A 13726-nucleotide genomic window follows, 5' to 3' on the forward strand; every position below is an offset into this window, starting at 1 on the left:
TGTCTACCAGATAATGTTACCGAAGGAAAGTAACTTGTTCTTAAAAGTTCAACAGACTTTCTTCCAAAAACATTCTTTTAAGAGCCATTATTAAAGGCAGCAACATTCTAACACTCTCCGTTTGGCACAAAGCCATCTAAACACCAATCAAGGCTGCAATCACCGGAAGAAGTTGAGGAAAAACGAGGTTCACGATGCAGGAGAGATTAAGCAAGTGTGAGTTGAAGCTCTGCCTTGAGCCTTCTCTGTTTTAAAAAAAAAATATATATATATATATATATATATATATATATATATATATTGCGCAAGAACCACAAAGTTTGCATGTACACACACTTTTCCAAGACTTATTTAAATTAGTAATTTTTTCCCTTGTTTGTCATGTTTGCCTTGGTTCTGACAGTTTGAAAGGGTTCACTTTGTTATGAAAGAATGTGCACATATCGAAAGCATAATGTGTTGGTTAAGAGAGTGGGTGAAGACAGCCTGTAGATGCACTTATATGGAGTGCTTGTTCAGAAATAAAACATTTAAAAAGTACCTTCAAAGTGAGTAGCCAGTGGAAGGACATTGGCCAGTGATTGGAGGCTGTACTTGGTCCAAGCCCTTTTGTTGCAAGGATTTCTGCTCATACACAGAACTGTGCACAGAGACCTAGGACATTAGTGAATTGTGGTTTACCAGAAACTCACCTCAGTACTCAGAGAATCCCAACCAGCTAGCATCAGTGTCACATTAGCTCTTCGTCCTATAGCCAAGCAACCAATGATTAGACAATCTAGAACATGCGTCTTAGTACAAACTCAGGAATGGTGGGAAGTGAGAACACTCTTTTGTTATACTCTCATACCAGTCCACAACAGGAGTAAAGAGGAGACGCAATAAGGTTAAAATGTTTATTTGAACGACGTGATCTCATGTGCAGTATTTTGGCCAACATAAGCAGACCTATGATTAAAAATAATATGGTCAGCATGGTTACAATTCCGTAAAACACAAAAGGAGAAAACCTATTATAATGCTGGTGAAAACAGGTCCTATAGGACCTAGTTTTAACACCCTCCCTATATACGAACTATGTATTATAACTAAAGAAGGTCTCTTGGGCTTGTTTTAGGGGACCCCATTACCTTTCCGGTCAGTAAGAGTACATTAAATCTGGCTCAGCAAGGCTCTCTGCATCCCTGGAAAAGGAATCTTCCAAGTGTGTAAAATCATGCTGAGTGTGTGTATAATAAGGGCGCTATAATTTATAGTTGGCTCACAGCTGCCAAATTGTTATGTCTAGAAAGCGCTACGTGAACATGCCGAAAAACAGCTACGTTTTGATAACCGTGGCGGCTTTAGCACTCACTGTGACTATGGGCACGATGTAAGTCTAGAGATGCCGAAAACAAAAACCCTTTCTCATATGTAGACAGACCTTCGTGAAGGCTAACTTACAAAAACAGCTATGCAGTGTTGTGTGCAAAAGCAGCAAAAGGTAAAATTGAGTTTAAACCTCTAATAAGCCATGCTAACATAACATGTGCACAATTGCAGGCCTCAGGCCACACTAAACTTTGGCATGGGCATCAAAGCAGAGCAAGATGTGAAAGCAAACCACGTGCTGGCTAATCAGAAGCATGTAAATTATAGCTACGTTGGTATCTACAAATAAGCTCTGGTAAGTATTGGTCTGGCTATAAGCCCCTTTTTAAATTATTATTATTATTATTATTATTTTATTACAAGAGATGAAGAGACTTCACAAGCACAGTGCATATGCTGTGGAGGCGAAACCTAAAGAGAGGGGTCTGTGCTTGACAAATACATTGCTGGTGCATTCTCTAAGTAAGACTGCCTCAAGATCATCGCTGCATATCCAACAAACCACATTTTTTCTCTTGCTTTTAGCCCCTTTTGTTAAAGTATACAGTCATATAATGTTTCTTTGTTAAGCCAAAAACTTTATAATCGCCTACTCCTTTTTTTTATTTGTTCCCATTCCCTGTAATTTTATTTCATTCAAAAGGCCTTCAAAACCTTCTTATGCTGCAGTTCAAAAAGGCATGGACTACTGTTTCTGATGCACACTCCTACCCTGCTCTTACCTAGCATTTCACCAAATCTCTGGTACTGCATCTGTCCGATCCAGCTTATGTCTGCCTCCCACCCATTCCAATTATGATTCACATTTAGCAGAAACGTCTAACTTATTTCTCAGTGGTGGGGTGTGACAATCCAGGCCCCTCTCTTTCCAGGTTCTCTGTTACTACATGAACCTTTATGACCTGCGGTGAGGTTGCGGCATATGCACATTTGTATAAGCAAAGTTTTTGTTTAAACCTACAATAGGCAAAGTTTATTATATGCCTTGACACAATTGAGTTAGTAGTCTTGCATGTGGTGTATTTAATAAATAAAGAAGCAATGGCAGTTGGCTTTGGATTTCTTGAACTGCAGACGTCTCCACTGTAACCAGATTACTGTAGAAATACCCTGTACTACAGGCTGAATGAGCAACCCTTAATCAATGAGAAACTGGTGTTTGGACTAAAGTATCCTAATTACTGTTGAACCCAAACAATGTCCATGAGATTGTTATCATACCACGTGCCCGTCAGCATTGCTTATCTAATTTTTTTTCTATTTCTAGTAGATATTCTATCTTTTTTTATTTTTAAGTGTTCTAGTGTAATCTTGGGGTGCTGCTTATTTTGAGGGATCGATGCACTTTCACATTTCCCTAAACAACTCAAACCTTTAAGTGCATCCCTTTTTGTGTTGTTTGGATATATTTTTGCTTGTGAAAGAGGCCAACAGTTCATGTCTTCCCCTCCAGAGCAGCCTGGAGGTGCCGCTCGGAGAACAGTAAGTGATTGTGCCAGCTGTAGTAATGTGCTGCATGCATGGAGACTGACCCGTGGACTTTGGTTTTGTCTTGAATCTCTCATCTGTAGTTTGCTTTACATGTCTGGCCTGGGAGGGCTTCACCCTGGAAACTGGTGTGGTGTGGGCCAGGAGCAGAGACACAGGGTAAGGTTCCTTAGACCTGCTTTGTCACCGCTGTCCCCATTTCGAGAGGATTCTTAGTTTTAGCCAAAGCACAGGGAACTTCTTTTGTATAGCTCTTGATCTCACACCAAGTAGAATCCTGTGTGAAACCCTCACTGTTTTGCCTTCTTAGATAGACTATCTTTGTTTGTAACCTGAATGATGGAGATATTGCTGCATTTGTTTAATGTCTGTCTTGTGTTTAATCTGTAACGGTTCGTAGCTCTCCATCTTGGGCGGGAGGATATATGGCTGCACATTAAATTGTGAACATTTATTTGAATGTTTTCTTTAAATAGAGTCACAAAAAAGTACTAACTCAGTTTGCATATACACTACTAGCCAACAGAGTGAGTATTACAATACTTTGCAAAATAAATGATATAACAAAGTTCTCAGCCAAATATTAAAATGTTATATAGCCAGAACTAAACAATAAGTTATTAATTTACTGGAAAAAATATTCTTTGGGAAGCATTTGATAATATATGGTATGTAAAAGTTTCAAATCTTATAACTGGTTTGCAATGTGGTGTCTCAACGAAGCATAATTAATATTTCTCAACTGCATATTGGACTACAGAAATGTGTGCTATACTGCATAGCCAAAGGGTATCCTTAAAGGTGCCTACATTAGATTGATTGATTACTAAAAAGCAATTTTTCGGACAGAGGACATGAAAAGGTTCTTTAGTAATATATAGACACACATTAAAATCTTCTTTTATTTTTTTAATTCAATCTTTTAAGACCGTAATCACAACTGGGTTGTGACTATCGGGAGTATTCTGACACCTGGAAGTACTGATGCTGTGGTATTGGTAATTCAGCTGAACGGTAATGCCACACCAATACAAGTTGTATTTTATCGGTACCCTGTGAAATGGAGAATTCCCATGGAAAATTGTGTTTCTACACATGGTTTCAGCCGTAATACCTCATTTTTGGTTCACTTCCACTCTCACTAGGTTTTAGCTAGTCCAGTATATTGCAAATGCGTGTTAAATTTGGAATGCACTTTTCCTAGACTTGTTTAAATCAGAGTCCGGTCATGTTACTGCCTGAATCAGGATGATCTCTGAAGTCAAAATGAGGTCCTATGTGTGTTGTCCCAAAGTAAGAACATCCAATCCAAATCTAGTTCACAAAACTTCAAAATAAAAACCTCAGCAGGTTCTTTTTGATAAAAGGTCATTATTCATTAATGCTCAGTCTACGTTCTAGAGACATTAATTTGTGAAGCATCTACATTTTGCCATTTGGGAAAGAAGAATAGTGATAAACTGCCTCTGAATTGTTCAATACAGAGGTATTTCACACAAATAAAGAGCTCTACGTCTAGGCAAAGGTGCCACAAGTACATGCAGATATCTGCTACAGCTGCCAAGCAAAGCCCTGTCCGGCAGTTCAAGTTGCGCAATGCCTTAAAATTGTGCAATGCGCATCGTTTCTCCCTAATGGGGACCAGACTTGTTCAGGTTAGGAATTTCTAATATTATGAGGGGGTATTATATCTGCAACTCCCACCACTGTGAATGGGATTGATACAATCTGCAACCCATTCCTCCTGTCCGACATTCTCTTTGATCACCAAATTTGACCCTGCAACACTCTGTACTTGAAGATCTAGTTTTCCTGTATCCAGTGTAAGGATTAGAAGATCTGCAATGCCCCCCTTTTCCTAGAGTGGGCTGTCTTGTGCCGGTATTTGCTCCTGGAGTGCATAGACCATTTGAAGAGGGGCAAGCAAAGAGTGCCAAACAGGAGAAAGACCTGACATCCGTGGTCCTTTCTCTTCAGTGTGTAGCTTTCATGCGGTCTTTATGCACCAGGCAATTGGGTGCCCTTTGCGAACATGCACAAACGAAGAGCCATGCAGGACTTGTGGTCATGAGGGGTCCCAGTCAAGAGAGATGTGGCAGATTTTCTACAAGGAGCCATAAGGCTGTGCCCTATTTGCAAGCACATAGTAGGCTACTCACATAAAGGCTACAGAAAAGCCCTACCTTCTAATGAATAATATTGCCCCCCAAAACAGTCTCCTGAAAGTCTGGTGTGATGGTGGCAATAGCCACCTTTTAACTGAGTACCACCTCTCGACCAGAACGTTGCAGTCTGACGGGGATGCAACACAAACAAGGGATTGAGGAATTGTGCTCTGTTCGTGATGCAAGTTCCCATAGCATTTCAGCTTATCTAGTGGTATTTCAGCTGTTTGTCAGAACCCTTTTGGGAGGCCACAGGGCACATGGGTTACTGAACCTCAACTGTGTTGTGTTTACTACTGATGTTCTGGGACCCAACCTACTAACACTGCAAACTGGGCCCTATCTCACTCCTCTCTGGGTAGTGAGGGTGAGCTGTCCATGGCTTTCCCAGGAGGTATTGTTGGGAGTAGAGACTCCGCAATCGCACTTTAGGTAAATGTCCAGCCCAGTGCTTCACTTAAATCATATCAAAGCTTAATAAACAACATAAAGCGGTAGGACTAATTGGATGGTCTACTCAGAAAAACAAAGTCCTTGACTTAAGCACAGGTGCAGCCTCCCTATAGCTGAAGTGGAGCAACTTTATTGTAGTCTGTGACTTGTGTCTGTCTTTCCACTTGAAAAACACAAAAGGCGGTGGGAGGCTGCATGCAATAAGTCTAACCACTCTCAATTGCTTGGGGTAGGATTCTAGCCCATTGTTCTTTTTTTCACCATGCCACATCAGTTTGCACCCATTGTTCTTTTTTCACCATGCCATATTAGTTTGCACCCAGCCATATCCAAATCAGTCTTGACCCTGCTCTCCATGTGAACAGTCCAGCCCGAACGACCAAGCCAGGTCCAGCCTGAACCAGATGTGGGTCCTATGCTCACTGTGTCACTGGAACCAAGCTGTACCCAGCTGATAAGTCCATAACTAGGGTAAAACCGGTCCTGCGTTCCTTGTATTCCGATTTAGGGAGGATCTGGCTTGGCAGTTCGGCTGGACTGTTCCCATGAGGAACAGGGTAAAGACTGATTTGTATATGGCTGGGTCCAAACTGAAGCCGCATGGTGAGAAAAAGAATGACTGGTTGGAGTGCTACCCGAGCAATTGCCAGTGGTCAGACTTATTGCAAGCAGCCTCCTTTCACCTGTTGTGTTTGTTTTTCCTGCCCTTGCCCTTGACCATGCAATTCTCGTGCACAGGTTTTGGGTATTATTCAAAGACCCACCAGGCAGTTTTGTCAGTTCAAAGTCTGTTTTCCAGGCATTTGCTTTACCTGATCATTGGTGCACACTCGGATAATCCAAGAATGGGCATGCAGTTTCTCTTCTGCATTGAGTGAATGGTTGAACCTGTGTTTGCGTATGAGGTCACCTGGCTTGTCTTGGTGGCCCATCTTCTTTCTCTCCACATCGGGCAGTGACTGGCGAAGAACACACAGTTTCTGCACTTGCGGTGTGGTGACTGTTACCTTCATTCAAGGTGGTGAAATGCTGCGGTCTGGCATGGCTAAGTCAGAGTCATCACAGGTCTCTACGCTTTCCACTGTGGCTGGCATTAAAGTGAGCACTCAGGTGATCCATAATTGACTAACATTGTCTTTGTGTGACCAAGGAAGTTGGGAGCCACTACTCAGATTTACGTAGGGTGGCTCTGGGGATATTTCATTGGGCAAACTGTTTATTCTGGGGTGCTCTTCTCCCTGACTTGATGGCTGGGCTTCTCCTCCACGGACAGACGGCTCATGTAGTATAAGGCGCTCTTCTTCTCCCTTTCAGCAGGCCGGCATGGTCCCAGAGCTCAGGCAAACCCACAACTTCTCAAGCGAGATATGCGGTTTCAGACAATCGCGACTTGTCTCTTGAAGACTGGCCTGCAGCAATACCAGAGCCAGATCACTACAGCTGTTCAAGTACTCTTCAGAGTACCCCCTGTACTTGGATAGTGCAGCAGCCTGTAACTCGCACCAAGTGGGAAGGTGTGGGTCTGGTGATGCACCTCATTCCCATGCCATTGCCCAAAAGTGTAAATCAACTACTCCTTGCTACACTGAGTTTCTGTGTACTGATCTGTCTTCATCCTTCTACACTTCAGTGTGGTGGGCTACACTCTCCTGCTCATGAATGCAGGCAATACACTTCCATAGTTTGTGGGGACTGTGTCAACTCCTCAGTTGTGTGCCATGTCAAATTCAAATGTGTTCCAAAATGGATCCCACTGGTTTACAGTATACATGGACTCAAAATCAATGTGGAGAGCTGATAGCAGGCACCATACACGATAAGCAAGCAATACACCCACACAGGTGTCAGCCCAGGGTCCGGGCAAGCCATGGGAGTAGAACTTTACACGAGACGGCCAGTAGGCATCGGGTTAAGGTCCCAGAACGGGAAAAAGGCTTGTCCCCACACTAAGGATTCATTAACTGGATGCTGCCACCAAGGCTCACTGTAAATTTCCAGGACAGATAGTTGGTAAGGGGTACCCTTTTGGCTTTTCCCACTTAACCTCCAATGTTTGAATTTGGATCTGTGTGTGTTTCAAGCCTAGGTCTCCTCACACATGCAGATGTTCGTTTGTGCTTGGCCATAGGAAAGTCTGGATACCAGATTGACTCAAAGTTGGGTAACTTGGGACAATGTGCATGGCCACCTGAAATTAAAGTTTTAGGAATTAGGGTGACCCCATAACAGGAGGCAGGTCCTTTGACTTGACATCAAGTAAACATTGAAGAACGCAAGGGTCTGGAATGTGCGACTAATGATGCACTATGGATTTAAAGCATCCATCTGTCTGTAACTCATTACAAGAAAAGTCTAGCTTATCGGTGGTAGGTAGTCTATGGTTCATGTTGGAGCAATACATGATCGTTAAGAACTCCTAGTCCTTCCAAGAAATGTGTATGGTCTCTTTGAAACCAGCCACATAAGAAAGGAAAAGGAATACTTGTGGGGTTCTCTCTGTGCTTGCGAAAGCACTTATTTCCCCCCTCTCTAACTGGCAAGGTAGCTCAGTAAGTTACATTAACCGCTATCACATGCCTTGATCTGTATGGCCAACTCAGCCTTCTATCCTTCTGAAGTGTGTGAGTCCAGCACTGGTAAATTGGGTAAAAGCAATCCCTATTTGTTGCTAAAACGACATTTTGGTATTTTTATTATTGTGATGATGATGATTATTAAAAGTTGGGTCGTACAATATTCTCTTCAATCAATCAGTATTTAAGTGCACAACTCGCCCACTAGGGTCTCAAGACACTGGGGGTGAGGGAGAGTTGCAGACCCTACTGGGCGCTGAGGTTCAATCGAAGAGCCAGGTTTTGAGATCCTTCCTGAATGGGGTTAGCGACTGGAAGAGCCAGAGGTGGAGAGGCAGGGTGTTCCAGGTTTTGGTGGCGAGGTAGGAGCAGGATCTTTCTCCGGTCCTGGTCTTGCTGATCCGATGAACGGTGGCGAGGGCCAGTTCAACAGAGCGGAGGTGTCTAGTGGGAATGTGGAATGAGAGGCGGTGGTTGAGGTATGCTGGTGGTATGCTGGTTCAGCGTCATGGAGGGCTTAGTAGGCATGTCTGAGGAGCTTGAACGTGACTCTTTTGTTGTCTGGGAGTCAGTGGAGTTCTTGCAGGTGTTCGGAGATGTGGCTGCGGCGGGGATGTTGAGGACCAGTCTGGCTAAGGCTTTCTGAACATTCTGTAGTTTCCTGAGAAGTTTCTGTGTGATGCCTGCGTAGAGTGATTTGCTGTAGTACAGTCCGCTGCTGATAAGTGCGGAGGTGACCGTCTTTATGGCCTCAGTGGGGATCCATCTGAATGTCTTATTGAAGCAGGTGAAGAGTGTGGGAGCACGATGAGGAGACGGCGTTGATCTGGCGGTTCATCGTGAGCGAGGAGTCCAGTAGGATGCCGATGTTTTGTGAGTGGTCCGTGGGTGTGTGGGGTCGGTTCCTATTGTGGCGGGCCACCAGGAGCCTTCCCAGACAGAGGTGTTGGGCCCCAAGATGAGGACTTCAGTCTTGTCCAAGTTGAGCTTGAGGCAGCTGTTTTTCATCCAGGTAGCAACTTCCTTTATCTTGTTGTGGAAGTTGTTTCTGGTTATTATGGGTTTGTTGGTGAGGGAGAGAATCAGCTGAGTCTCAGCATGGGAGACTATGTTCAGTCCATGGTTCCTGACTATTGCTTTGAGCAGGCTATGTAGACTTTGAAGAGGGTGGTGCTCAGGGAGTAGCCCGGGGGGGGACTCAGCAGCCGATCTCTGTGGGTTCTGAGAGGAACGTGGTTGTCTGACTCGCTGTGTTGTACTGGTAAGGAAGGAACGGATACGGTCCAGGGCTTTGTCGCGGATGCTGGCGTCATGGAGTCTCGTGCTTAGGGAGCGGTGGGAGACTGTATCGAAGACCAGCGAGAGGTCTAGGATTAAGAGGGTGGCTGTTTCTCACCCGGTCGAGGAGTGAGCGGATGTAATCGGTGGTGGCAAGGAGGGTGGTCTCTGTGCTGTGGTGGCTTCGGAAGCCGGATTGGGAGGAGTCCAGGATTTGGTTGGCTTCGATGAACTTGGATTGTTGGGTGTTGAAGGCCTTCTTGATGACCTTGGCTGGGAAGGGAAGCAGGAAGATGGGTCTGAAATTCTTGAAGTCTGTTTGGTCGGTGGACGGTTTCTTCAGCAGGAGGTTGATCTCTGCGATAGATGCGGTGGCTCTGTGGAAGATGTGGTGCGGGCAGGGGTCCAAGAGGGCTCCAGAGTGAATGCTTTTCATGGTCTTGAGAGTGTTGTCTGTGGTGAGCGGGCTCCAGTTGACTAGGATCTGTTGGGGAGCGCTGTCGTCTCATGTGGTGGTGGCGGGAGTGATAGGTGGGTCTTCGTTGTCATAGCTGTCGTAGATCTGCTTTATCTTGTGGTGGAAGTAGGTGCCAAGTTTGTTGCAGAGGTCTTTGGAGGGTAGGACTAATGTGGTCTCGCTGTTGGGTTTGGGGAACTCCTTGAAGATGGCGAAGAGTTCTTTGCTGTTGTATGTGTTGTCGTTGATTCTGTCTTGGAGGGAGTTTTCTTTGTAGTTTTGAGGAGGTGGAGTTGGTGTACCATGGCGGCTAGTTTGAAGGCTGCATGGCCTTCCAGAGTTTTGTTGTTCCTCCATCTCTTTTCGAGCCGTGTACATGTGAGTCTTGACTCATGGAAGGCACCAGGGAACCAACTGGCTTCCTTGGAGTGTTGCTTGCCGGGTGCTTTATTGAGGGGCGCCAGCCTGTCAGAATAGTTTGAGATTCATTGGTGGAGGTTGCGTTCTGCGATATTGGCGTTGTTGGATGTCTACTGTGTAGTTGTGCTGAGGGAGGCAGTGATCTGTTCTTCTGTGATCTTGTTCCAGTTACTTTGTGGGTGCGGTGGGTATGGTGGTGTACAGTGGGTTTGGTGAAGGCGAAATGAATGCAGTGGTGGTTGTTCTTGAGGAATTTGGAGATGTGACTGTAGGTGATGTTTTCACTGGCGGAGAAGATGGGATCGAGCATGTGTCCTGCTGCATGGGTCGGAGAGGTGACATGCTGCTTGAGTCCGATGTTGGCAAGGTTCTCCAGAAGGTATGCAGTGTTCTGGTCATTGGGGTTATCCAGGTGGAAGTTGAGGTCTCCAAATAGGATGTAATCGGTAGATGCGAGGGCCTGGGGTGTGATGAAGTCGGTGAAGGGCAGGAGGGGGGCAGGAGGTCTGTGTAGACAAGGGTGCCGCAGAGGTTAGTGTTTGGGTTGGTCTCGACCTGGAAGTGGAGATGTTCCATGGTTGTTGGGTCATCCGGGTGGGTGGTGAGGTGGAGGTAGTTATTGTGGGCGATGGCAATGTTGCCTCCTGGTCAGTCGGTGAGGTCCTTATGGGTGATCTTGTAATCGCTGGGGTTGGCAGGGGCGATGACTATGTCTGAGCTCCAGCTGGTATTGGTCCAGGTTTTCGTGAGGAAAGCGATGTCGGGGATATGGAGGCTACATTGTGTGTTGCGCTCTCCAGGAGGGGATAAAATTGGTTACCTATTTGGATAGATTTGTTTGCTTTTTTTATAGTGAGCTGCTGAGGGCTATACCAGTTGTTAATGGTCCTGATCGAGAGTTGCAGGCCCAAGCCACTCCACTGTATTCAGTGGGACTCTTTGCATTCCAGTGTTCTCATCTCTTTTCCATTGTGGCCAATTTTGAGAGCTTGAGATCGTTCTCAGTAAGATGGCTGTTTCTATGCTTAGTAGAAGGAGCTGTGTTGGCCTTCCAAGTAGGCATACCATCCACGAATAATATGAAGGTTCAGGGAAAAACTTGTGGATTAAGCTTGTTTATCAAGACTAAAGCACAATCCAGCGAATTGGTACAGCCACCTTTCTCCATATCTGGCGATGTCTACACATTTATGAAGTAATGACCTTTTGGTTAGGAGCTCATGTATCTAGGTTCTGTGAATTTAAGGAGTTATAGACATTAATACATGAAAATTCAAACTTATTTTCAGATGGTCGTGTACTTGTAGAATTTACCAATGTAGGGTGAAAGGATCCGCTCCAAAGACCGGGAATACTGGCTAGCCAAAGAATCAAACAATGTGCTTGATTTCAAGTGCTCCAAAATACTTTTTTACATGCCTGTACCTCCTCTTGTAAATTCAGTTTATTCTTTGGCATTAATTCAAGGCTTTCCTGATTACTGCCTAGAATGGATAACTAGTGAAGTCCTAAATTCCTCACTACCAGACCACTGATTGCAGTTGATAATGCTATTGGAGCTGTCCTTGTGCACCCTTGATAGTAAAGCTAAAAATTGCAGCCACCAAATTGACATTTATTACAGCTGTCGCTCCCCATAGTAGAATGTGGGCAAGCTACTGTCTTGCGGCAGCAGGCTCAGCCATGGAGTAGGGAAGGAAAACGCAGTGCCAGTTTTGAATATGAAACCTCTTTTAGCAGCAATGTTGCCACGTTCCCGCAAGTCTTTCTTCTTTAAAGACCACCTTATCCTGAAGTCCAAGGGAAAAGGAAGTCTGTTTCTGTAACCCTGTGGACTAGATACGAAGGGATGGAATGGTTTGAAGGAGTGCATTCGAGCAAACACGTTTTCAAGCGTTGTTTTGCATCACACTCTCGGTCTTGGAATCTATACTGGCTAGAGCAGCTACCTGAGAGAATAAATGGGAGCAACCAGAAAACGATGATCACTTATAGAAGTACTTTGGTTCGGTTGTAGCTCTGTTATGTAGGCTGAAGAATAACCAAGAATGTACAAATTAACTGTAAATGTGAAGACTGTAGAACTGAAAACTAGGATAGCAATAACTTGAATTTAAAGTAGATTCGATTAGCAAAGGAAAAATATATAAAACCAGTTAGAATATGGTCATCTTTAAGACGGCGTAATGTTTTGCTTTTTGTTTTGTACGCATAGCATTTGAAACCAACTATGCTGTTTTAAGAGTTCTCAGTTCCTGACGGATATGTCTGGGAGCAAGTCTGTCCAGAGTAAAGGAGTAGCTTCCCATCACAGTAGTCCACTAGTACCTGCAGCAATAGAGAATACCAATGCCGGTAGAATAGTAACTGTGGAAACTCTATTAGGGCGCGCCCATGAGGTCTCAGAGGAAAACACTAAACCTACTCAAGTTTCATAGTACATAGAATGAAAGTGAAGGGAAAAGGTAAATGGAGGAGATGGGGAGTTGAGCTGGGATGTGGGAAAGAAGCTAGAGCCTAGCCATGTGAGGACCTTAAAAGTAACCCACAAAGTCTAAAGTAAACAATACTCAGCAAATATACCTGTAGCTAATATATAGTTAAAAAATGTAGACCATAAATGAGAAGGGTCAGATTCACAAAGATTGCCCAATGACTCTTAATTTTTGAAGAAAGTGAATTTGGCCCAGAGAGAAAAAATCAAACCTAGCATAATACTTAACTGGGAGAAGTATGGAGGAAGAAGGCATTTTTACTGAAGCTGCTTGTTTTTTCTGTCTTGTTTGTTGACCTCAATATGCTATAGTGGTGCCTTTCTATATTAATACTTGCTATCTAGTAGTGAGATATTAAAGCAATCATCTATGATGTTGGCATTTTTGCTTCACTTTAATATTTAAAATGTTTAATTACGACCCCCAACCCCTGTCAACAAAAGCTTTCAAATGCAGATAGTTTTACAAGACCTCATCATCTATAAGAAGCAATAAAGGGGTAGGAATATTAGCTGATATGAGAGCATCTGCTCAGATACTTTGTCTAGCTAATGGTAAAGATAGTGTTGGTTGCAAAAAAAGGGAAAAAATAATAGGCACAACTTTTAAGATTTTTGTTGTTTTTCATTCAAACCAAAAATCTGTTCTTCCAATGACCATTTCTATTTCCTCTATTTTTGGACCGTGAAGACTGCTCCATAGTTTAGCAATCATGTCCGAGTATATTCCCATGATCTTTACTCTATATTGTTTCCATGTCAGAGGGTAATGTGCTGGCAGCTCAGCTTTCCTCGACGTCAATGGCCTCCTGTGCTTCGTCTATAGTGGTGATTGCTGAACATAAGAAACTGCAATGGATGATTCCGGTCCAGAAAGATACTTTGATGCTCCGATAACTAAAACTTTGAAGTATCCGAGGTTAAAATATTAGCTAAGAATCTTCACTGTCCAGAGTCAACGCCTGTGACTAGGCTCAACAGGCCTTGCTTGAGGAGCCGGTCCTCTGCTCTATGCAGTACAAAATGT

At 44.0% G+C, this 13726-nt stretch overlaps 1 protein-coding gene across 5 annotated transcripts in view; it reads left to right on the forward strand.

The window, feature by feature from the left end:
• The window catches only part of STRADA (STE20 related adaptor alpha), a 189016-nt gene that overhangs the window by 34174 nt on the left and 141116 nt on the right, over window positions 1-13726 (forward strand). For 2 of the 5 annotated variants that reach the window (XM_086923807.1, XM_086923808.1), the window contains exon 4: window positions 2825-2853. The exons of 1 other annotated variant lie outside the window; for it this stretch is intronic. In XM_086923807.1, coding sequence (XP_086779933.1) covers window positions 2825-2853 — 29 coding nt within the window. Of the gene's footprint in view, window positions 1-1649; window positions 1667-2824; window positions 2854-2942; window positions 3019-13726 lie in introns of those variants that run through there. 2 more of the 5 variants (XM_086923810.1, XM_086923809.1) reach the window with 2 other exon arrangements.

Source organism: Lissotriton vulgaris, chromosome 5, assembly GCF_964263255.1.
Source record: "Lissotriton vulgaris chromosome 5, aLisVul1.2, whole genome shotgun sequence".
In the NCBI taxonomy this organism is placed as follows: Eukaryota; Metazoa; Chordata; class Amphibia; order Caudata; family Salamandridae; genus Lissotriton; species Lissotriton vulgaris.